The 26,149-nt window shown below is 43.1% G+C and overlaps 1 protein-coding gene across 5 annotated transcripts; it reads right to left on the bottom strand.

Moving 5' to 3' along the window:
• Positions 1–1,343: 1,343 nt before the first annotated feature.
• Positions 1,344–26,149, bottom strand: LOC306643155 (urea transporter 1; the record flags this gene model as incomplete). Of its 5 annotated transcripts, XM_079109089.1 has the most annotated exons (12): positions 1,344–3,579; positions 5,494–5,543; positions 11,840–11,974; positions 12,198–12,345; positions 14,933–15,125; positions 16,749–16,877; positions 18,903–19,092; positions 19,625–19,781; positions 22,601–22,758; positions 25,071–25,133; positions 25,799–25,854; positions 26,016–26,149. In XM_079109089.1, the coding sequence occupies 9 exons, from the start codon at positions 22,745–22,747 to the stop codon at positions 3,406–3,408; spliced, it is 1,323 nt and encodes a 440-aa protein (XP_078965215.1). In that variant the 3' UTR covers positions 1,344–3,405. The 5 variants fall into 5 exon arrangements, with proteins under 5 accessions (XP_078965215.1, XP_078965216.1, XP_078965218.1 ...); XM_079109090.1 differs by lacking the exon at positions 25,799–25,854 and having other exon boundaries at positions 26,016–26,115; XM_079109092.1 differs by lacking the exons at positions 22,601–22,758; positions 25,799–25,854 and having other exon boundaries at positions 26,016–26,110.

Below are 26,149 nucleotides of genomic sequence, written 5' to 3'. Positions count from 1 at the left end.
TCAACACAGGCTCAAGAAGGAGATGAAACTTTCAAGATCAAAGTCTTTGGAAGGAACTTGTTAGATAAGGGAGGAGGTTGAAAACATTCTTGTGCACAAAACCTTGTTCTATATTTACTAACCACAGAAACATTCCCACAAGATTGTCTGTAAGAGTCCCCCATGCAAATTCTTGACTCCTGTGGAAGTGACCTTTCGATCTTGGACTACTTCATTGCTAGTCAGGTATAATGGGTGTTTTGGTCTATTTTGTGCTGCCAGAATACCAGAGTTCTGGATGTCAGGAAATCCAATATCAAAGTGCCAGCATCTGGTGAGGGCCTTTTTGCTATATCATCCGTGGGAGCAAGTGACAGGGTGAGAGGAGAAAGAGAGAGAGAGAGAGAGAGAGAGAGAGAGAGAGAGAGAGAGAGGGGAAAGAGCCCCCACTCCAGAGAACCCACTCCTGTGATAAGTACCCCACTCCCATGATAAGGTCATTAATCCATTCCTGTGACCAGAACCCTCATGACTAATCACCTCTTAGTCTTCCCCCAACTTGACACTGTTGTGTTCGGAATTAAGCTTCTGACTCATTGACTTAGGGGGCACATCCAAACCATAGCAGTGGGTAACATGCAAATTAGTATCTATAACTCATGAATATATGGTGTTTGGAGCCTCAAACCCCCGTCTTTTCTCTTTCAGATGGAAGAGGGTATCTACTGGACAGATCATGCTGATAAATGTATTTTTATGGGAACAGTCGGCAGGAGAGGGTTTCTCATTACAGAGGACGCTTCCATGGGGCATCCCATGGTGGCTCTCTCTGCTTCCCATTTGGGCTTCCTTGGAACTCATCACTGAAACTTGTTGAAGTGCATTTTCATCCTCACCACGTTTTCTTTCAGTTCTGCTAACCAGGGTGCAAGGAGGTGGCAGAGACAAGCGTGGGCATGGCTTCACCCTCAGGATATAAAATTATAAGAAGTGGGTTTTCCTAGAGAGCAGACCCCTGGGGCATGCCACTCCCAGGGCTGGCCCTGATGGGGGTGCCTGGGTCCTGTGGAAATGCATGGAAGCTGGCCCTTCAGACATGGATCTCACAGCATTAGGGGCATGTCCTCAGGAGCTCATTCTCATCCCTGAGTGGGAGGAACAAGGGATGGTTGAGAGGATACCCAAGGGGATGGGTCTGTCAATCTGAAATTGAACAGGGTTTGCCCAACTACACATCTGGTGGCAGTACCAAGTTTAAGAAAAGAATAAGGGCTTTGGCATGTCAAAATGTATAAGCCATACATACTTATGCATGCAACTGTTCATATCTATGATGGCCATATAAAAGGCACATTATACAAAGCTGAGGTGTGAATATAATTTATTCATATATTTGCACAGAAATTTGTTATACAGACAATAGCAAAAAAAAAAAAAAAAAAAAAAAAATACAAATGCTCCCTAAGAGTTCTCACCTAATTTTAGGATAATACTTAGTAACAAAAATAGCTTGAGAAAAGTAATATCACCTAAATAAGACAATATACAAGGCCTTCAAATGCTCCTATTGCAGATCTGTGTGAGCTCACGGGGAGAGGATGATGCCTGAGCACATCAGCGCTCCATTCTGAAGGTCACCTTGGGTCTACTTTAGGGGCCTCTGGGTTTGCTCAGCTGTGCCTAGACTCTTCGCTGCTGAGAATCTCTGGTTATGCTGGGTTTTGCTTTCCCTCAACTCCTACTTTGCAAATTCCCTAACAAGGAATATATTGTTTCCAACACTGAAATTTCAATTTTTTCCCTTACATTTATGACAGTTGCAAAGTTATGGTTTCCAAAGGTTTTGGTCACTGGGTTTTAAAATTGGAATAGTGTTTGCTTGTTTGCTTTCCTGAGAAAAGGAAGAAGTGAACTTCTTCCTAAAATGCTTGGAAGGTTACTTACTGCTCGACTTGTTTATCCATTCAGCAAAACTGTATTCTACATTGACCACCGATGGAGAGAGGAAAAAAAGCTTTAGAATTCCAAAATCTCACTTTTTCACCTTCTAAAATATGAAGCTGAAATGAGTGGCGGTAGCAATGAGCCGACTTGCCACTCACTCTTCAGCACTTTTAGCCATGGAACCTTGACAGAACTTGTAGCTTTCAAATTAGAAAAGGAAAAAGAGGAGCATTCCTCACCTGTATTTCTTTTTGTAGTTCAAATATTGTTAGTTTCTGGGAGATAATATTATGAGTGAACAGAAAATAATGATTTTTAAAAGAAATTCAATAACTTCTAAAAACAATACAATAAGCAATCTCACTCTAACTCCCAGTCTTTATAGACATCCTTGAATGAAATAAAAATGTGAATTTAAAGGACTCTGGAGCTTCATGATGATTCTACGTATTTGTAGGAACAAAGTAGGGATTACAGTAAAGTATGCTGAGCATTTTATAAATACCTATGCTGAGTAGTTTAGAAGTATGTATGTTTTTCTTTTAATGTGTAGGGACTGGTGAAGTCAGGGAACTTCTTTTATTTTATCTCACTGGAAAGAAATTTTTCCTTATAGAAAAAATGGTGAGAGATATTATTACCCTATGTACATGGATCATTACACAAATGGTGTGAATCTACATTGTGTACAACCATGGAAATGAAAAGCTGGACCTCATTTGTGTACAATGAATCAAGATGCAGTCTGTAAAAATAAAGGAAAAAAAAAAAAGAAAAAATGATGAACTACCTAAAGCATCCTTCGTAATCTCCAAGAAAAGTGACAATTCAGAATAATTTTGATAAAATCCCTTTTCCCCTTCTGCAGTTCTGTCAGTATGAAGAAACTCAATCATCTCTTGTAAGAGTATGTTACACACACACTGAACAGTGTGGAGGCCATTCTGCTGAGGAAATGGGGAACTTACCTGCACCCAGTCTGCACTCTTGTGATGTTGATCAAAACTGCAAGATGTAACTTGCATTAATTTTAAAAAGCCACACTGCTTATCTGAGAGTTCTGGGTTGACTTCGATTTTGTGAATTCCATAAGGCTTAGTTGGTTTATAAAGCTTAACTTTTAATACTGATAAAATGATCTGGCCAACTAAGCACCAAGAATATCAATAAATAGCAATAGTTAGCTCTGTGTTCACTAGGTTTTTCTGTTGAAGCATTTTGACTTCATAAATTCATTACAGTCTTAGTGCCAGCTCCCACTGGGTTTTCAAATTCCATACTAGAGCACATCTCCTGGACATGACCCTCATATGCTTGAAGATATTCCTGGAGTCAAAAAACAAAATGCGAAGTGGACAAAAGAACAGATTGCTGTCAGTCAGTGGGAAGTTGTTCTAGTAGAAAAAAACAGTTGCCGAGACCCTGTAAGTCAACGGGAGCATCAGAAATGACTCATGACCGTGGCTGTGGGTGGGATCACTCTCACAAAGGGCTGTCAACCATCCTTCTCTTGCTTTGAAGATAGAAGATGCGGTTCTCTTCAGGATAAGTGACTTTACTGAGGGGCATCCTGTAGATGTTGGAGTTTTTCGTGGTCAGCAGGAGGAACAGAAGTGTAGCCAAACAGAAGGGCCAGGTACCAACTGGTAATCCAACCTGGGAAAAGAGACAAGACACATATTCCTCTGAGATCCCCTTGGAAAGCTAATCCACACAAAACACCTCTTCGCACCAGAGGGATGAGTTGCTGGGGGCATTACTCTGGATTCTACTTATGCCCAGGGAGGCCTAGTCTAAGATCTCAGGGCTTTAGGAGTTGAAATCTCTTCATGGATCTCTTTAAGGTAGTCAGTTAGGTCTCTATTTTGTCTTTCCTCCCTTCTCATACATCCAGACTTCCCACACCAGATGTGCAAGGATGACATCTGGCACATGGAGATGACACTTAGTGCATTACTAAAGGTCCCTGACCACTCACTCACAATGCATGAGGCTTTCTCTGATTGGTCAAGTCCATGGTGACCATTCTACTTTGACTTTAACTCAGTCTAGGTCTTGGACTCCACTTGTTTTACTTCTTTGAATTTTGTCTCCCAGTAGTTTCTTTTTTTAAAAATTTGTTCTAATTACTTATACATGAAAGCAGAATGCATTTCAACTCCTTGTACACAGATGGAGCACAACTTCTTATTTCTCTGGTTATACATAGTGTAGAGTCACACCATTCTTGCAATCATACCTACACATTGGGTAATGACATTCATCTCATTCCATCATCTTCCACCCCTCACATATTCCCCCCCAAGTCCCTTCACTCCCCTCTGCCCAATCCAAAGTTCCTCCATTCTTTGCTTACACCCCCCCACCACTCTTAAGTTCTTGAGGGTAGGTCTTTCTGTGCTGACCATGGTAACTCATACAATTCTGACCAAACCCATTGGTTAGCTCTAGTCCTATGCATGGACCCTGTGGAGTGTGATGGCGTATAATATGACTGAACATGAGAATCATCTGGGGAGTTAAAAATAAAACACAGATGCCCAAGTATCACACAAGACCTACTCTATCAGAAAGATGTGGGATTGGGCATAAAGATATGTATTTTCCAGAATCTCCTTGTGAATTCAGCAGCCTGTTCAATTTTAGCCTATGGACTGGCACCTGTGAATTTTCTTTGTTGGGATGTGAAGGACTTGACGAGGCTTGGATGTATTTTCCATCAGACATGGGACTTTGGCTTCCCATCATAAAGATGCCGTGTCTCCATAAAGTATGGAGATAAAATCTCTATACTGAGGCTGAGAGAGCCAGATACTATCTTGACCCATTAGCAGCCATGAACACATCAGCATGGACTGGGCTATCAGAAACTGACCCTGCGTCACCTACAATGGTGGGTGAGGATGGGAAGAAAGTTCAGGCATTGGGAGGTGGAGGATCATGGAACAGTTAGGAGAGACCGGGCTCCTTGAGTGAGGGACAGAAGAAGGTCAAAGGACAGGAAGATAATGCTGAAAAGGAAGGAGAAAGATTTTGCCTATTAAATAATTTTCCCAGGACTCAGGTCTGAGAAGTCTTATTGACAACAGACGGGGGATTTAATAAAGACCAGAGGTATAAAAAAGTATTGACTAGATTTAAACAATACGTCTGTGTCTTTAGCCAATTATCCTTTCCCTCCCTTTCCTGATTTCTCAATTATTACATAGTTCTGGCTTTTTGTTTGAGTTAAAGATACTCTAAGGTCAGTTTCTTGACACTCAGGGTTAGACTATGAACTTGATAAAATGTTATTCGGTTATTAATAAAGTATTGTTAAAGTTACTCTTTAAACCATGCAATCTGATGTTTGTAACGAGCCTGGTGATTGCAGTTTGGACTAAGGTTTACTGTGATTTTAGAGAGGCGAGTGGCCCTGGAGCTCCAGCAGAGGAGTAGTGAGGAGTAGTGGGTATCACAGTCATGGATCCTGTCACGGGATGCTGTCCAGATGTACTTCAGAAGGGTTATCCATATAATTGAAAGCTGATCAATCATGCTGATGATAGAGCGAGACTGAAGCAAACTCACCTCAGCCATCAGGTGTGCCATGCTGCCTCCAAGGTAGGCGGTGAACAGGGCTACAAAGAAGGGAGAAAGAACAATGCTTGGGAGATGTATTTTGAATCACAGGAAAGAGCCCATGGAAGGCACACTTGCACGTCATCCAACTAGCCCCACACCCCGATTACAAGCCCTGAGCTTAGAATCAGCAGCTCTGGGTTCATCACTCAGTGGACTCTGCTCTAAGCTTCCATGTCCTCGCCTATGCAATGAAAGTAAAAGGATTATGTCAGAGGATTGGTATAAGCAACAAAGGAAATCATGCCTATGTTTATTAGCACACAGTAAGTGCTCAATAAAGGTAGTCTGTGGTACTCTTTGTCATTGTTATGGCTAGTACTTAAAGGAAAGTTCTTCCATGCCAAATAAACTTCCCATTGTTTTATGCAAGCACAGTTGAATTTAAATGAAAACCATGACTGTATCTGGAGACAGCTTGGTTTCTATATAAGCTCTCTAGGAGATCTCTCTCTCTCTCTCTCTTTTTCTCTTTCTCTCTCTATCTGGGATTGAACCCATGAACACTGTACCACTGAGCTGCATTCCCAGCTCTTAATTTTGAGACAGAGTTTTGCTAAGTTGCCCAGGCCGGCCTCCAGCTTGTGATCCTTCTGCCTCAGCCTCCTGAGTAGCTGGGATTATAGGGACACACCATCCCACCTGGCAAAACTGCCCTGGTTTCAAATCCCAGCTCTGCCATTTTATTTATCGTATAACAAATCCACATATTTTTCAGGATCTAGTGTTGTTATCTGGAAGAAGGCAGCTTGAAGATCTTTACAGGAAGGTGACGAGTCTCAAAAAGTGCATGCATTTCCACAAACAGCAGCTGTGAACTCATTCCTTTTATATGTGACAGTCACCGCTCTGCACAGAGGAAAGCTCACCACTTGGGTTGGAAGGGTTTCCCTCCTTGGTTCCATCAATCTCATTCATTTCTAAGATCAAATTCATTAATTCAACCACTCCTCCTGGGCCCTCTGCTGTCTCAAGTGCCAGCTCCTGAGCAACACATCCCTGAGCACAGAAGACCTGATCTCCACTTCTCTCCTTTTAATGCTTATTGAACTTTGAAGGCCTAATTTCAGCAATCTTATGTCTCATGCTATTGCACTGTTTTGAAGTGATTTCCAAGTCTAAGTTGCTTTTCTCTCCACAGCAAGAGTGCCAGACTATTAAGCAGTAGATGCCCATCCATTAAGACTCGCTGAGCACAACTGGGAAAGTCCTACATTGGACGGGAACTTCCACACACCATGGTCAATTTACAGGTAACTGCCTGACAGCATTCTTGGTAGCTGAGGAAGAAAAAAGGCCCTTGATCCATGAAGGGAGACTGGATTTCAGCTCTTCGTGGATGATGTCCCTTCCAATGAACTGTCACACGAGTGCTACTGTAATAATCCAACCATTGATGTATTTACAGCATCCTTGGATAACATAACAAAATGGGCTGCTGCCTAGCCACACGTGTTCTCATCTAGAGGTGGGGAAGGCAGCTTTGCCAGGTGCTATCTTAGCTCTCTCAGGTCTCTTCCTGATAAAGATGTCCGGAAGGAATGAAAGGACCGCTCAGTAATCAATGCTGGCCATTTATTTACCTTGGTGGACAAGAGCGGCCTTTTGTTTAGCAGAGTCAGGGTGACATGGACAAGCTGAAACCTGCTGTGGCATTTTGCATGTGAGACTTGCTTTACAGGAGGGGCTGGAAGTCTGTCTCAAAAGTTCATGTGCAGAGAGTAAAATCTGACAGGACCCTGTGGAGATCAAACAGGTATAGCTGCTCTCACGCACTGTTAGCAGCAGTGGAAAGGGATACAGCCCTTTTGGGGGTGAATTTGGCATCTGTGGAAATTGAAATTGGCATTCCTTTTGCTTCATCAGTTATGTTTCTAGAAATATGTTACAGAAATACTTGCACAAAGTACACAGGATATTAGTGCCAAAATATATATTGTAGCAGGGTTTGAAATGGCCCGGAACTAGAAGCCCTGTGAATTTCCCCTAGCAAGTGGGTGCTTGTGATAAAACACATCTGCAGTGTGGCTGGCTCTGCTGTCTTGACCACCTGTGGGTAAAGCCCTGCCCCTCATGCACCAGGACAGATGCCAGCTCAGGTCTGGCTTCCGCTCCCCGCTCAGAGACTCATCCCCCAAACGGCTCATGTCCACAGGGAAATAAGCTCCCAGGGCAAGGAAAGGAGACACCCACGGAGAGCAAACACCCTGAGAGAAAGCACAACTGACAGCAGATAAGCTCAGTTAACCAACCAGAAATGAAGAACTCGGTAGGTGATGTGACTGGCACAACGGATGAAGCCAAAGAATGACTGGGTTGGTCAGCTAACCTGGAGATCCCTGTGAAGGGATAAGGAGATGGAAGGAGTGGGGGAAAAGTCAATGCAAAGGCATTGTATTCAAATATAGGAGTCCCCCAAGGAGAGGGAAAGATAATTGGGGAGGAAAGTCCTGAAAAATTGAAAACTATCCCAGAATTAGAGGAAGATACGAAGGCTCACACTGAGACGACCTCAGTGCCTAGCAGCACCAAAAATACAAAATCCATGATAGAGGGACCCCAGAAAACTATCTCATACGTAACGTGACAATCTGAAGAGTCCAGAAAGAAACATGAAATCACCCCTATCAAGAATTAGATTATCTTCAGACATCTCAATAGCAATTTTGGGTATAAGACAATGAAATACTCTTTGAGGACAATTTTTCAAAGTATCGAGAGAAATAAAAGTTAAATCTGGGATTTTGCATTCAGTTAAACTAAAATTGAAATAAGGATGAAGTGAAAATGTCCTAAGACAAAGAGGGCATTAAAACCCCCACAGACTTCTCTGAAGAAGTAATAAGACACATAAATACAGGACAGAAAGAACTATGGGGGTAGGAGTGAACGGAGAAATCAGTAAAGTTTATAGTTAGGAAACTAACCATTTAGGAAAATGAGCAAGTATCCAAAAAAGTACAATAAACCCCAAATGAAAATTCTGTACAATATCAACATGGTTTCACTAGTGCTGGGGGTAGGCCTCCCCAGAGGAGGCTAAGACATCAGTCATGTTTGGGGAGGAGATAAAGGGATCAGGAAACTTAAGAAACTGGAGTCAGGTGTGGTGGCACACGCCTGTGAGCCCAACAACTTCAAGGCCAGCCTCAGCAATTTAGTGAGGTCCTGTCTCAAAATAAAAAGTTAAGAAAGACTGGAGATGTAGCTCAGCGGTGGAGTGTCCCTGGGTTTAATCCCTAGTACCAAAAAAAAAAAAAAAAAAAAAAAAAAAAAGAGAGAGATAGAGAGAGAGAGAAGAAATTGAGAGGGACTAATAAACAAGCTTGATTCCTATAAGTCATGCAAAGCCACCAGAAAAAAATTTCCAGAGTTTTAAGTAGTGCAAACAAACGCACTTGACACTATTTATGTTTAATGTGCTTTATGTCACATGGACTAATCCTCAGAACTGTTCTAGGAGGCAGGCACTTAACACCCATTTTTTAAAGTAGGGAACTGAGACACAGAAAAGTTAATTTGCTTAAGTTCAGAAAGCTAAGTAGCGCTGGGATTTCATTCCAGGCAGTCTGGCTCCAGGGTCTGGGATCTTAACTAGTTCAATATACTACTTTAACCATGTTCTATACTAGTAAAGGTAGCTGTTCTATCCAAAGGAGGGTAAGTGTGGCTGGCAGAATAAAGCCCCCTGCAAATGTTCACATCTTAATCCCCAGAACCTGTGACTGTGTTACCTCAAGTGGCAAAATGAACTGTGCAGCCGTGATTAAGTTATAGTCCCCGAGATGGGGAGATTATCAAGATCATCCAAGTAACTACAAGTGTTTATTTAATAAAAGGGAGGTGAAAAAATTGGACCTAAGGAGTACAATGGAGTATTGCAGCTTTTTTTTTTTTTTTGGTACTTGGGATTGAGCCCAAGCCTCTTGCATGCTTGATACTGAGCTACAGCTCCATCTCTTTTTATTTTATTTTGAGACAGGCTCTCACCAGTTCCCAGGCTGGCCTTGAACTTGCCATCCTGGTGCTTCAGGCTCCCAGCAGCTGGGACACATGTGTGCATCCCCTGCACCTGGTTAGTATTTTCATTTTCTACTTTATACTTTTTCAAACTGATTGGATTTTTTGTTTTGTTTTGTACAGGAAGTCTGTACTACTATAATAAAATAAGGAAGACAGTCCCACTTTGGGGAAACGCATCTGCCAACATCTTTGACTTTCTCTCCCTCCCAGGTCTGCCAAACCTCACCAACATCTCCTGTGATCCAAACAGTTTCTGCTTGACCCTGAAGGATGCACTAAGGCCGTCACCACCAGTCTGTATCACCCTTTCCATCAAACACAACACCTCCTCCAATGCTTTAGGACTTACAGAAAAGCCACCATCTCTTGGGGGGACTTCTGATGATTCTAACTGTGACGTTCCCCCAGAGGAACCTGTGCTGAAGATTTCTCTTTGTTCTGCCACAAACATGGCACCCTCCCCTCCTTCCTCTCCAGCCTCTGCTGTCCACTCTAACGTCTTCTGTGCTCAGGAACTCCTTGGGCCTTAAAGCTTCTAACCACTTGGCCCTTCCCCATACTTTCTGGGCAGCATCATGACTGTTTAATACTTATTTGCCACTACTGCCTGCACAGAAAAATAAAGGTGCTCTCCAAATAAAGGTCTGAAACCAGTCTCAGAATAAAGCTGTAAGGTGGGAGGATGAGAGTGTGTAACCTAGGTGCGTTCAGATGACCACAGAACCTATCCATTGCTTCTTTGCCCTGAACTTGTGAACAAATGTGGAGAATGAACAACATGTTTACAGTTATTAGGTGAAACAGATGAATAACTATAAAGAAACTGACAAAATGACATCTAAATGGTGATACCACAGCAACTGAGGTTTTATTTTTTAATTTTAAAAATTTATTTTAATTTAAAAATGTTTATCCTTTTGCAGCGCTAGGGACTGAACCCAGGGGTAATCTACCACTGAACTATACCCGTAGCCCGTTTTATTTTTGATTTGGAGACAGGGTCTCACTAAGTTGCTTAGGACCTCACCAAATTGCTGAGACTGGCCTCCAACTTGCAATCCTCCTGCCTCAGTCTCCCACAACCTGAGTTCTATGAGCCTTGCTACAGCACAAATCACAATTGAATGGGGCCTTACCAACCCTTGGTTCCATCTAACCTCTGACCAGGGCAGAAATTCCACTTTATGTCTTACCCAACATGTGGTCCACCATTGTAATGACTGCTTAGATAATGTGGGTCAATTAACTGGTGATAAAATGACTTTGACACAGATTTCCACCAGATCAGAAATAATTTCCTCACATTCCACCATCCCTCTCATCCTTTTGTATCCAAAGGAGTATCACTCCTTCCACTCCAGAACATTATCTTAGATACCGTCATTATATTGAAATAAGTCTCAGGATGCTATCAGCGAAGCAGCCTGCCTTTTATAATCAGCTTGGGGAATCCACTGGCATTCCAGATCCAAATCTCCTGAAGTCTGTTTTAACCTGAGGGGTTACCCCTAAGGACCTAATGCTACCACAGTGAGCAGTCAGGGGCAGGGTGAGTAATGGCAGGTTGTGGCTTCTAGGTTTAGATTGACTCCAGAAAATCCAGTCAGGAGGCCTTTCGACACTTCCTTTAACCTTTGTCCCCGAAAAGTGAGAAGAATGGTCTGGAGGTCTCCCAGGACACCTTCTGGCTCTGACAGGCAGAGTCTGGCTAGAATCCTGGGGTCCGAAAGGTTTACTAAACTAGTTCTCAACATATGGATGACAGGCCAGCAGCATCTGCACACCCTGGAAGCTTGCTGGAGACCTCACCTCTGACACTGAGTGGGAGACAGAGTGTGAGACCCAGTAAACTGGGTTCGGCTGCCTGCTGGAGTGTGAGGGCAGCTGGCTGAACGTGATTCTCAAAGTGCCACGTGTACTTCCACCTGATTCACTGAGAAACACGGCTCGATATTTAGCTTATTTCCTTTTACTTTTTTTGGGTTAAACAATAAACACAAAGAACGTAGGACAAATCTGATGTCTAGGTCCCCAAATATACATTATGCAGTACAGCCAATATGACTCAGCAGGCTACCAACTTCACAGTAAGTCAAAAGTGACGTCAACATTCCCAGAGAGGGACATCACTTGCCCTACTCACACAGTTAGCTCTCAGGTGGGCTCAGCTAGGATTCCAGTTCTCATCTCTCACACAATCCTTTTTAACTCCTTAATTTGGGTCCCATAGCTGGGAGCAACCTTCCCTCTACCCCATGTGCAGGGTACTCACCACAGGCAAGAGCCAGGAGGTGGGCTTGCCAGGTGAGAGCTATGAACATTCCTCCAATTGCAATGCAGGCCAGAGAACTGTTGAAACCCCAGAGTCCAGAGTAGATGTCCTCAAATGGTGCTGAAAGACTGAGTCCTGTTGGGTAAGACAGGAGTGAGCAGTCAGTGCTCTGGACAAAAGGGAGGATGCTCGGGAATGAGGCAGGGGTGCAGCCACGGGGTTAGGGGGAGCATCACAGAACTCCCGTTGGTCCCCAGGAAGCAGAGACTTTGAGAAAGTTCTGGAGTACAGACAACTCCTGAGACTGTGCACACGATGGTGGGGGTGCTCAGTATGTCACCAGGAGTCTTGTGCTTACCTGCGACTACCCCCAGCAATGATCCGATGGCGGCGTGCAGGCACATGAGTGGAGAGGAGAGCAGGATACCACATAAGAAGATGCCTCCCGTCCATGGGTTGTCACAGCCATATATCTGACCAATCCCCACTGGCAGGGACTTTAATAGCTGCAAATGTAAGTGCAAAACTGAGGCTCCTAAACAACTGAATGTAAAACCCACAGGACACCCACAGTGTTATTTTAGATTTAGCATCCTCATGTTCAAGATCAGTTTTAACTAATTTTAACTAATCTTTAAAATTCTCTCCTTTAATTACAAAAAAAAAAAAAAAAAAATCTCCATCCTTCTTTAGCTTTATCCCCACAGGTACATTCGCCCTTCCCTGGTGCAGCTGCACATGCCCTCTCCAAATCTATATTCCCTGGCTCACCTACGTGTCCTGCCCTTGGCCTTGCTTGATCCCTGGGAGGCTCCCAGGGTGGTATTATGGCTTCTGACTGTGAGGATCCGCCACAGCGTCACCTGAGGATGGCAGGGACCACAGTTTCTTTTGCTTCTACTTAGTTATTGGTATTAAGGGCAAATAATCAATCCATCCTTATGTTCAGAAGCAATATTACTACTATGCAATTTGAGTACTCCTACTAGGGCCAGAGACCTGAAGCTGAAGGATTTTGGCCACAATTTAGAAGAGATTGTAAACAAGTTCATGAGTCAGGACCATATTTGCCTTTTTGATGTTGAAGAGAACATGCATTAGTTCAAACTAAGATATCCTTAACTTATTCCACTTATTAACACCTGTCAATCAGACATCAAAACACAAAAGTACACACACATCATAATTCTACTTTCTGGTTGAGGCCTGAGTTTAGTTAAAGTATTTACAGAAAGAGAGTTTTCAAGAAGCACAGGATTTGACTCAAATGACAATTTTTTATAATAGTATTTTAGGTAGGGCCAGGATGGACAGACTCGCCCATGACATTTCCCTTTCGAGTGCAGCTAATTCCTGAAAGATGCCTTCCTCACCTTCCCCTGTGGCCCCCTTTACCCTTTCTGGGTTATATGCATGCCTCTAGGCAAGGACCTTCTGCAGGCAATGACTCCGACAGAGGCATCCCCGGCTCTGGCATGAGGGGATGTGTCCTCTCCCCTCTTCTCCTCTTGTCTTAGGCTGGGTCTCACACTGGCTTCCACACAGTGGCACAGTCCCTGCTCCTCAGTGCACCAGATCCCACCGTGGCTCTAACTCTACCCTAAGATGGGCTCTAAATTCCTCTGGGCAGTGCTGGATCTTTATGTTTACACAAGATAATTTCCTGCTTGTTTCTTCTAGAACAGGCAGTTTCACACAAAGAATGAATAGTTTTTGTCTTTGAACTTGATAGCATAACTATTCCTCAGGTAGCCAGGGGGTGGGGAAACTGAAGGAGATGACAAAAAAGTGTGCTGATGTGGGTTCAGAGTGAGGAGAGGACAATCCGCTTCCCCAGCCCCAGATGGTTCCCCATCTGCAACCTGATGACAGAATTTTCTATATCCCCACCATCCAGTGCAGTAGGTACTAGCCTCGTGTGGTTACCGGGCAGCTGAAATGTGGCTAGTGAAGTTGTGGAACTGTTTTTAATTAATTTACATCTAATTTAAGTAGCCATATGAGGCCACCATATGAGACATGGCAGTTCTAGAGAGATTAATATTATTTTATAAATTATTTCTTTATAAGTAGTTTTGTTAAATTTTTTATTTTCCTTCTAGCTATTTCCAAATGCTCCTATTTATTCTTTGGGTAGGAAGCAAAGGCTAGGTGAGCTTCTTTCATAGTTTCATTGCTCAGAAAAGAGCACAGCAGAGGGTGTTTCCGAACTTGAGAGTGGAGAACCAGTTTTTCTTCATGAAAAAAGGTAAGCTCTCTTTGGTTTTCTTTTGATTTCAAGGATTCTCTTGTTCTTAATGATCGAGAAACCTTAAGCAGATTTACTGCATAGACATGAGCAGGAAGAACTGGAACACAATTTGGGTAAACTAGAGTTTAAGAGTTCATCCTCGCTCTATGTCCACCTGTAAAGAGATGTACTGCACACTCTATCCCAGGGTAGAATGATTCTCAAACTCAGGCCTGCATCACAATTTGGGGAGTTTGTTAATATAGGTCCCCAGACCCCAGCTTCAAGGATTATGATTTAGAAGATCTGAGATGAAGCCTGTTTTGGTTTTTAAAAAAATTTCCAGGTGACTTGATGCTTACCAAAGCCAAGAATCCTGAATTACTATGCATACTCTGAGCTATGGAAGAAGAAAAGGCAGAACAGAGAGGTTCTGCAATGAGCTGTAAGAATCAGCATCCAGTGCTTTTGATTGTAGGAACCTGAACATGGAAGATTTAACTCCAGGTAGGAGGCCACCAGCCTTGAGCACTGGTCCCCATCACACCCACCCAAATAAGGGCCAAGATCACAAAAGCATGTCTGAATCCCAATGGCACTATATTCTGGAGTTGGATGACACTGCTGATTTTTTTTTAATAAGGGGAAAATTCTAGCTTTGAACAAATAAGTTATTTTAAAAAACATCCCTTAGAGCTAAAGCTCCAGAATAGAACAAATGTTTCAGATGGCAGGTGGAAGGCTTTAGAAAGATCAGCGAAGTGCTGAGTATCTAGAGGATTCTGACACCTGTGGGCAATGAACCAGAGGACATGGGTGTCTTTAAGAGGCGGAGGGGAATGTGAGAAGACAGTGCATCTTACCTCCAGGGCACTGAGGTCAGACCAGGTGATATTGGGAACTGAGGTTACAGGTGCCACCAGTTTGCTTGGAAAGAATGGGTTGTAATGTCCTGTGGCTGAAAGGTACATTGACAGCGCCATGTTGAAAGGGAGCGTGAAGACTGGCAGGTCCCACTTGCTGAACACTGAGCTCAATGCACTGGAGAAAACGGGGCTGCAAAGGAGCAGAAGAACCTGCATGTGACAAGCCAGACTGGACAACTGGGTGTCTATACCATTAAGGGGCTCTGCTTCACCAGCCAGTATGTCCCACAGCATTCGGCTGGCAAACCTTGCACAGAACGGAAATCTGGGATATGTCTGTCACAGGGACGACCATTCAAAAACACAGTAAAAAAGTTCAACTCTTAACTTATTTGGATTTTGAAAAACTATACTCTAGGTTTGCTCAGAATGAATTCTATATCAAGATTTTAAAAATACCTTTTTGGTACTTAATAAAGTACATCAGAAATAAGGTGCCCTACAATACCTGATCATGTGTCCCTTCCTCCCACCAGAGGACACCAGGTTCGTGAATCCATCACTTCATATGTCTATAACACACATCTTCTTTTGGAAAAGAGAAACACTTGTCCAAGGAAGGCTACAGGTGGTGTGGGTTAGAGGGAAAAGATTTTATAGTCGGGGGCAGAGTTGACAGCTTTGAGTCGTTGACAAATGTTGTGACCTTAGGCAGGACACTGGTCCTCAGAACTCCAGATATCCTAGGTTGTGGGAGGTGTGGTGAGCACTCACTGGCCACAGCTGAGTTCTCAAAATGGGGTCCCTGGACCAGCCACATCAGCATTACCTGGCAACTTGCTAAAAATGCAAGTTTTCAGGCTCCACCCCAGATGGAATGAACCAGAAACTCTGGGAATGGGGAGAAATCATTTGTGTTTGAATAAGTGCTCTAGGTGATTCTGAAAGTGTTCAAGTTTGAGAACCACTGATGTAGGGGTGGGTCCCAACTTTGGTATATTTTAAAATCACATGGGAAGATTTTAAAACTCCAATATCTAGACAAGGGCCCAGACCAAACATATCAGAATATTGATGGGTGTGAGTATGTGACATGTGGCCACAGTGCGCTTAGTGAGGCAAAGGTGTTGGAGGACACATAGGGGAACTGGCAGAAGGTCAAATAACTGGGTGTAAAGAAACACAATTTTATGTGGTTATTACTGTTGCAGTGAACATAACCTGAATTTAATATTTAAAAAAAATCGATATTTTTAGATAGGCACAGTGGTGCATGCCTGTAATCTCAGCAACTTGGGAGGCTGACACAGGAGGATTGCAAATTTGAGGCCAGTCTCATCATTTTAGGAAGGCCCTAAGCAACTGAGCAAGACCCTATCTCAAAATAAAAAAAAACAAAAAGGACTTGGGAATATAGCTCAGTGGCAAAGCAACTCTGGGTTCAATCCCTAGTACCTACCCCCCAAATTGTTTGTTTTTTAAAAATGTTGCAGTAAAATAAACATAATATAAAATTTGCCATTTAACTATTACCAAGTATTCAGCTCAATGACATTAAGCTCATTCACATTATTGTACACCTGTCACTGCCATGCCTTCACAGGACAGTTTTCATATTACCAAATGGACACTTGTACCCGTTAAATATCAACCCCTCATTCTTCCTCCCTCCATACTTTTTTTTTTTAATGGAGCTCGGGATGCAATCCAGGGCCTCGCCCATGCTGGGCAAATGCTCTACCACTGAAACACATCCCCTGCCCCTCCCTCTACAAGGTTTTAAAAGGCATTTTGAAAACCAGGTTTGACTTACCAAGTCAAAGACATAGCAGATACAGGCAATAACAGCCACCAGAAATAGTCCCCCTTGTCTGAGAAGACGGCCATGAGTAGTCCCACCAAGGTGCCATTGTAGCCATGGAGCCCAGCTGCTATGGCTGACCTGTGGGCAAGAGGCACAGCATAGATGTTCCTCAGGTGGACTTGGGTAGGCCTGCATGTCAACAATACTGTAACTTCTAGATCACATTCACATTAGAAAATGAGATTATGCTTGGACACGTTTCAAAGCCTATTTTTTTTCAAAGCCTATTAAGCATCATAGAAATACTAATAAAAACAGGAAGTAGACTATACATAGATAAAACTACCAATGTGCAAGTAGAACAACCCTCTCCACAGGTGTCACAGCCAAGGACAGGTGTATAGTTTCTGAGAGAGGAGGGGGAACCGGCCAGGCAACTCGCTCTGCTTCATTTAATCTTTCCTGTAGAATTATTATTTATTTTTAATCATTAAGGCCTCTGGCTTGAGTAGGTTTTTTTACATATGAAACTGTTTCCTAACCCTGATTCTTTGGTGCAACACATAAGATTCCTGAAATGTAAATTCCCTTTCCTAGTGTCTTTATAAACATGAATCTTCCAAATCTTTCAATTTAGCATACATTTTCATATTGCGGTCTCTAAGTATACATTTCTCCTTCTTCTTTTTGGTGCTGGGGATTAATTTAGGGCCTTGCTCATGCACTGATATCTCCTCATGAAATATCCATTTCTAAGTTATTGTGAAGAAAAATAATTTTATTTTACTTGGAAAAGTAGCCCCCTTTTAATTACATGCATGGTTAGCGCCTCTTTTTGAAACCTCTCTTTGCTGGATATTTAACTTCACTTCTGAAGGTTTTTCCTGTAGGCAAGTGTTTACTCTAGCCAAATTGGTTCCTATTTCATAATTGGGAACTAGAAACCCCAAATGAGATTGAAAATTTTTCCATAGAATAAGCCCAAGCCTGATGAGTCGGGCCCCCTCAGGGCTCTGAGACTTGGCAATGTCTGGCACCATGAAGGGCACAGGGTCTACTTCCCAAGAGCCCAGAACTCCAGGGCAATGTCTGTGGGGAGGGGGTGAAGATGGTGAAGTGAGTGGGGGAGGTCAAGTGCAGGGCCTGCATCCAGGGAGCCACCCACAGTGCAGGGAGGGGCGGGGAGGGGCGGAGAGGGGCTTCTTGGCTCTTCTTTCTTACTGAGCCAGGAGCTACCAGTGCAGCAGACAAGATGATGTCACGTGCATTCACTGGGGTGAGAACATCAGAGGTGGGACTCCCTGTTCAAGAGTCCTTTGTCTCCCTTAACTAATCCTCCAGGGAAGTGATGGAAATTGTGTTGCTATAATCCAGAAATTGGGACTACGTGTGCTGACAGCAGGGAGTTATGTGAAGACTTGCCCTCTGAAAACCAGCTTGGAGAGTTAATGCTAGAGTTTGGTCAGTTGAAAATGAATGGTGACATCTATAGATTAGAGAAGGCCATGGCTAAAGCAACAGGAAGACGTGTAATCATTGGAACAGAATCGTAGTCTTCAGCACATCAAAGAGAGTCAGAGATTTGCAAACAAACACATTCAAATATGACCTATCTGCCTGCCAAGGAAATGGGGTTGGTCATATTTCATTGGAACAAACCAATGAGGGACTATTTAGTACAGCATGATCCTAGAATGACACTAGATTTGTCCTTCTGAGAGTTGAGCTGACCTTTGCATTGTCTACGAAGAATGGTTTGCTAAACCAATGATGAAGCAAGATACAAAGGGCTTTTCAAAAAGCCATTAAGACTTTCATGAACTCATATGCATTTTTTTGTGCAAACAAAATGCTGAAGACAAATAATTTTATCAGTTATTAAAGAAGATCTCCTTAGAAGCTCTCCTGGTAATTACCTGTAGCTTAGTTCTGACTACCCTCTCCTGCCTCGAGAATCTGGCATCATTTCAGACTGGCCAATTATTCAAATATCAAGAATAAGAGACTATAAATGATTCTCTGACCTCTGACTCAAGGCAAATATGGAGATCTGTGGAGTAAAGGTTGTTTCTCCCGGGAAGGGTGTGGCCGTCAACTCTCCCTGTGGCTGGTTGGCTACTGTCTCAGAAAGGGAGCTGAGCTGGCCGAGATGGTCATGCCTACCTGTCTTGGCTGAGCAAGAGGGCTGCCAGGGTGGAGACCGCTGTTCCCAAACAGCCATTGAGAGCCCACCAGGGGTTCTGGACCAGAAATCCCACCAGAATCAGGATTCCACTGATGGGGTTGCTGACGAACACCACTTGGGATATGCCCCGAAGAAACCAGTCGGCGAACTGGAGCACAACAGGTTTGTCTGTGAGAGATGAGATAGTTAAGAAGTGACAGAACTGCCTCACCTCCCCCAACCAGAGCAAAAAGAACAGGGTCCCTTGGAGGTGAAACTAACTTGTGCTATTCCTTGAAGCTTCTTCCCTCTGAACCCTTTATCTCTTCAGTGGTACCCAGGTCCCTCATATCATCAAGTTTCTTTATGCAAAACCTGCACTGCCCCTACTGGAACCTAAACTTCAGAAAGTATCTAATATACTTCTTTACCATACTCAGAGGTAGAAATTCTTAAGTCAAAGGAATGAAATGATCAATAGCAATATTTTCATTTTTAAACACTGAAATTACAAATGGAGCCAATTGCTTTCCTCTGAGGAGAGTCCTGGGCCCTGACCACTATTCCATGAAAAGATGTCAAGAGGTTTGAAGGCTGAAGATAAAAAGTAAAAGACTGAAGAGTAATGGGGAATATAACCAAAGATGTAAGCACAAGTGCCAGTCAACCATTTCTGCAAAGTCACTTTTCCTGTTTCTCCAAAGGATGGATGCATAGATACCTTTAAGCCACCTGGCAAATTCTTTCATATCACCGGTGACATAGCCAAGTGTCTTGGGGATGCACCTTCTTCCTCCATATGATGAAACCTGGTTTTCACTGTGGTCCATTTTGACTATTGTGGGACTGTCCTCCATGGTCAGTTCTTCTTCTGGATCCTTCGGAGAAGGACAGAATTCATAAATATTCCTAATGCAGAACTTTCCAGGTGGGACAACTAAGGCCTAAGTTATAGTAGCCACAGAGGAGTTAAAATGCATTCATGGGACTAAAAAAAGCACTGTTTTCCTCCTGAAACATCTTGAAGATTATCACCCATACTCAAATTCCACACAACTTTTGTCTCAATGTCTTTAATGCTACCATGAGAAGGTTCTGGACTGTAATACTATTAGGTCATTTCTAGTTCAACAAACATTGATTGAGTCCCAACTTCCTATACTCAAGGACTCAGTCTAATTGAGAAGAAAGAAAAACAGTTAATGTAACATAACAAGCCAAGTAGTACTATAGAAAGAGCTAAAATCAAGTGCTCGAACTTCATACTGTCAATTAAAGAAGCAAGAAATGCAGTTACAGAATTGACTTGCTCCCGATGCAGACTGATTAACTACTTTCCAAGAAAAGTGCCTTTTTAAATTAAATTTTAAAGTTACAAAATATCAGTTTTATTTAAGACTTTGAAAAGGAAATTCAAAAGGAAAAAACATTTAAAACGGTTTTTGTGTTTTAAGAACCTTAGGAAGGTTCTTAAGGAACCAGCCTGAGAACCCTCCTGCCTCCATTCTCCAAATCCAGCACTGCTCCTTGTTCTTATATCATGCAACTATCTCAGATATTCTTTTCTTTTGGAATCTGTCATTTAAATGTGTAAACACAAGCAAGAATGATATTCCACAAAGATATAGAGAGTCGGAAATGTTGAAGTGGACAATACCATCACAAGCAAAAGTCATAATGTAAGGACTGTAAGGTGTAAGGATTTACAGGGCATAATTATAGTAAGCATGCCTTGGCAAAAGACAAATGACGAAACCACAGCTCGTGTTCACTATAGGACTATTTATTCAGTAAATATGTAATGTCGCCAGACAATGATATGGTATGTGTAGACAAAATGAGGGTTTTATGGTGGCAGATATAAAAGAATACCAATGGCATAATTCCAGAAGTAGGTGGTGTGAGAAAGACAAAGGCCAAAACTCCTTGGGTGTGAAAGAAAAGTCCAGAGCACAGCCAGGTCCGTGGGAAGCAAGCAAACCCCAAATCAAAAGAACCTGGAAGGTACAGATATAGAATACTGAAGTCACCGTCCCACAAGACATGACCAGAGAAATACCCATAGCTTATGCAGAAAACCAGCTCATATTCCCCCATGGCAAAGCTGTGAACAAAGTGTTCTCACGGCTATTTCTGGCCTCATTGCTATTCCATTTGCTATATTCAACAAATTGCTATTAAAAGATAAAGTTACTTCTTTTTTTAAAAACATCCTGACTCTTGTTTTGGTTTCTATTAAGCCCAATACAGGAATCAACATGGGTAACTGATTTATTTCTGAGTAACAATTATACTTCAATTGTATTACTTTACTGCCCAACTAATCATCCTGCTTTTTAAACAATAGTGAACTATTAATTGTTGCACGAAGTGGAAGCTATTTATACAATGCATTGCAGACCAAGGTCATTCTGTTTTGGCAAAACAATGTTGGACACCCATATCTGAGACTTCTGAAGAATCATTGCACTAAGAATTTCTTACATTGGAAATTGCTGGAGGTCAGGAACATAAACTAAGTTCCTGTGAAGCTCAGTGGGCTCCATACTTAAAGATGCAAAACTGTTTGAGTAATTAAGCATTTATGAAAAGTTACCCTTTATTTCATGTGTCTGAGTGATGGCTCTTCCTTATTTTCAGACATCTCTTTCTCATCTCTTACAACTGAAACTGTTGCATGGTAAACCCCCTCCTCAGCCATAACAAGTTAGGAGAGGCCCTGGGCTTCAGTCCAGGCAACCACAAGAAGCACAAAGCCACAACTTCCTGGAGTTTCTATCCTGAATATATAAGGTTCTAAAAGTGACAGCTTCCGAGGAAAACTTGGGGGCAGAGTGGTTTTTCCCACTGACTATAGAAGCAAATTTCAGAATAAAATTCATGCTTTCAAAATTTCCAGCATATATTTGTTTATTTTAGAAAGTCTTAAATACCCCATCACTGGGAGATTTTAGAGATACAGATTCAAAGTTCGATACTGTAACTGGTCAGACGTGATTGAGAACCTGAATGGCCTGAGTCCCTGTTCAGCCACCTCCAGTTAAGACTGAACACTTTTTGCCCAAAATTCACAGCCCAACTAGAAAAGGCTTATTATTGCTCTTTGTCTCCACTATCTATGTGTTGGGATGTGTGGGAACTGTGATGTCCTAGACAGGGGCTTCTCCTGACTTGAGATAGGTGCCCCTGGGAGCCCCTATCTAGAAGTCAGGCATGAGAATTGATTAGGAGCAATCAGTAATATCAAGCTGCAATTCTCTAGAATTTGATCATGCTAGCCTATGTGCATTTCCTTAGGGAAGTTTAGGGTTCCACACATCCAACATGTGTCAGCGAGAGGCTAAGGAGATGCTATGCCCATCCCCACTAAATAGCCATTACATTTCAACAAAGAGGAGAGGAAAATAAAATAAAAAAGAATTCTAATAGGAGCAGGATACATGTAAAACCCCAGACCACATTCCCCCAACCTTTGCAAGGCTTCCAAAAATCCCCAACTCAATGGTCAGCCCTCTAAAACAAGGCAATGCCAAGTGGCTTTTTGGCCCATGATTCCTGTGCCTTTGGTTCAGCCCACAGCCCTGAGCTCAGCCAAGCTTGCTGACCCCCCCACTTCTCAGGCTCTTCTCAGAAAAGACACAAGAGAACTTGCAGCAGGCTCCCCGTTTCCCAGAGGAGTCTGCAGGGGGAAGCATACCTGTTCTTGTGGCCCATGGGCCAGGGTCAAGCTTAGCCGGGCAAAGCCTTCGTGCGCTGCCTCACCAGCTTTATTTCCAAAGGGGTCTATCCAAATAGGACCATGACGGGCGTCACCAGCGCCACCAATGAAAGATCGTCCATTCATCCTTCCTTTTTCTCCAGACATGACAAAGGGCAAAAATACATGAATCAGCAGGATGCGCCCTGGCTCCAGTGAGCATGAGCAAGGCCGGGTGGGGAAGTGGGGAGGGTGCCAGGGGAGGCTGCACAGGGCCTCCAACACCAAGGGCAGACTTTCTCATCGGCAAAGGGCTTGCGGTGGGAGGGAGGAGAGATGACGAACTGATTGCAGAAATGGAATGTTCATTTGGTTTTGCTTAAAAAAAAAAAAAAAAAAGGCAGTCCACTATGCTGCGCAGAGCCCAGGGCCCAGGTTTGGTTCTGCTGCTTTTTTCCTCTGCTGGTAGGAGGCTGGCCCATGTGAAGCCTGCTCCAGGGGGAGAGGGGAGCTATAGGCTCTGAAGCCCTCGTGGGAAATTTAGGGGTCCATTTGGGGAATCACAGTGAGACAAGTTGCCCCAGTCTTATTCTCAATCAAGTGTGAGACAGCAAAGGCATGGAGCGACCTCTATTTTCTTCAATAAGGTACTAGCTGCACTATTCATGCACAGCAGAAGCCCATTTAATAGACTGAGAAATGGCATTTTTCTTCTCATCAAGAATGCTTAAATATCAAATATCACCATTAATGATAAACAATTGTTAGTTGAATTCAACAAGTATGGTAGGTTTTAATTTCTCTTTCTCCCTACCTTCCTTTCTTTCTCTTCCTCTCTTTTTCTTTCATTGCATCCAGGGATATCATTCTTCCTTCAGAAGTTCCAGAAAAGTTGTCTGTGTGGTGTTTATTGCTTTACTTCTCCCCCTTTCATTTATTTTAGTTTTTACTTTTTTCTATTGACTTGGTCTGAAACCTGAAAACTTCACCAGAGTGGCTGTAAAAGTGCACAATCGTGGAAAATATTTTTTGTAATGTTTTAGGAAAGTGTGTGTGTGTGTGTGTGTGTGTGTGTGTGTGTGTGTGTGTGTCTATGCTAAATTATCTGGCTAGTTATATACCAAACTCATGTGTCTAAGTTGCTCTGCAAGTATTTTTGCTTGATAAAGAATAGCATTAAGAAAATCTATGGTAGGGCTCTCAGATACAGGTTTTAGGTTAAAAAAAAAAAAAAAAAAAAAAAGAGAAGCCAGACATGCATGGTGCCCTGTAATCCCTGTAGCTCTGGAGACTGAGGTAGGAGGATTGAGAGTTCAAAGCCAGCCTCAGCAAAAGGGAGGCGCTAAGCAACTCAGTGAGACCCTGTCTCTACATAAAATACAAAATAGGGCTGGGAGTGTGGCTCAGTGGTTGAGTGCCCCTGAGTTCAATCCCTGGTACTCTCCCCACCTAGAAAAAAAAGAATGAAAGAAAAGAGGGGAAAAAAGACAGGAGGACGGTCTCACTCTCCATGTGGAAGCCCATTCGCCTGACCCCTGCTCAATGCCTGCCTTTCCCTATCACCAAACTCACAAGCAACTCATAGAACCACATCATTGAGCTCAACGGCAATATTTTCTTAGATCCAAGAGACAGAAAAGTTTGAGAGCTAGTTGGAAAGACAGAGAGACCACGTAGTTTAAGCCTTCATTATATAGAAAAGTCAGGTTCAGAGTGGGAGCCGTCCAAGTTCACTCAGCAAGCGGCAGGCAGAGTGTGCCTTTGGGAATGGGTGAGCCCTGTGGTTCTTTGTCCTCCATCTGGGGCCAGGCACAAAACTGCTGCCCAGGATACTATTCAAGTGAATAAGAAGGAGCCGCTCGTCTGGCAGGGTCTGCTGTGGGTGCCAGGACTCAGCCATGTAGTGAATGCAGGAGCCTTTCTTCATGGTTGCCCCGGGTGGGAGGTTGAACAACAAAACAGAAAGGGCTCAGTTAGCCCCAATTTCATTCTATACTCTCACAAGGAAGCAGCTACTCTCTGATGAGCAAGCACCTCCCTGTACTTCAAAGGGAACCTCACTCTTCTGCAGCACTGATATGGGAAGAGCAAGGCTTGCATGTGCTGAAGTCAATGTTCCAGGAATATTCTGGAAGCTGCGCCTGGTGAGTTTCCAGCAGGAGCTAGGAATTGCTTTTCATAAACCAGATACTAGTGAAACGTGGCAGTGCTCAGCATTCTGATACGAGGCAATATCAAGATTTCAATTCAATTGCTATTTCCTATTTTATTACACAAAACGAAACTCATTCCATTGTCAGCATTATGTTAGAAATTTGCATAATCAGAGAGACCTGTCTTCAATTTTCCATGCCTCAAGTATCACTTCAAAAATAATACAAAATTTTGGATATGGATATAGAAGTATTTAAACATTCATGTTCTATCATACTGAAAAGACTTTCTGCATTGACATTTATTTGGTACTTACTATAATCTTTATTTTGGGTAGTTTTTGATTGTAAGTGTCAGAAGTGCTCAGTCCTCTTTAAAGCTGTAATCAGAAACAAAGAAAATGCTGTCAGGTACTTCTACCTCCCGACGAAAACACTTCCCTCCTCAGTAGACAGCACTCCTAGAAGCCTTGAATTTTACATGCCAGAAAGGGTAGCTGCAGGAAGTTGCCAAATTTGTGGCTTCAGTTGTGACCCATGAGTTGTCCCCAGTGGGCACGCAGGCAGAGTCCCTTCGGCATGACAGCATAGGAAGAAAAGCCCATGAATTCATAATTGCAAAGCGCCATTCCTAGCATCCCACTTTTTTTCTTTGGAGCCATTATAAATGCTCATCTCCAACTGAATTATTCCAAGAGCACAGCCTGAAACTTCTAATAGTGCTGTTAAGTGAGAATCATTTAGCACCTGGGTGGACAACCCGAGGCGAGTAATCCTCCACAGAGCTCAGGGTTGCTTCTACCTGCTTCAGAAACTGAGTAAAGACACTGCCCTGAAGCTTCCAGCAAGAAGCTCCGTGGCTTCCGTGAATTGCTTACTTGTCTACCAGAACTCCAACTTGGCTGCTTCTATTCAGTTCTGACAATCTGAGACCTCTCTCTCCAATAAACACAGAAAAGGGGAAAAGAGCAAAATTTAGAGGAGTAAGAAGACAAGTCCCAACAATGAGCAGTTGGAAATTACTAGAAATGAGGAGGGTACTTACCCTCCAGTTGGCTTCCCGGTGGCAGAAGGCAATGGCTGATAGAGACCTGCCAGGCTCTGTTAAGAGGGAGAGAGCTGCAGAGAGACGGTGCTGGAGGGAGGCACCCAACCTTTTATACCCAGAGCCCCACTCTGCATATCTGTGGACTGCTTTCTCCTCCCACTTCAGACACCAGTGCCAAAGCAATGCTGGGGAACTGGTCCCCTGGCTGCATTACCTGATGTCTCTCTTTCTCTTCTGAATTTGGTGCCAACAGCTTTGCCGTGATTTCCACAGCATCCTGAGGTCTTTGTCGGGGGAGAGTTCTAGTGAAAGTTATCTTTTTCTCCTCCATGCTGTTTCCTCTAGCCC

The sequence above is a fragment of the Sciurus vulgaris genome (assembly GCF_902686455.1).
Source record: "Sciurus vulgaris genome assembly, chromosome: 13".
Taxonomy (NCBI): Eukaryota; Metazoa; Chordata; class Mammalia; order Rodentia; family Sciuridae; genus Sciurus; species Sciurus vulgaris.
Note: the sequence above shows the minus strand (reverse complement) of the source record. Positions and strands in the feature narration are given on the sequence as shown.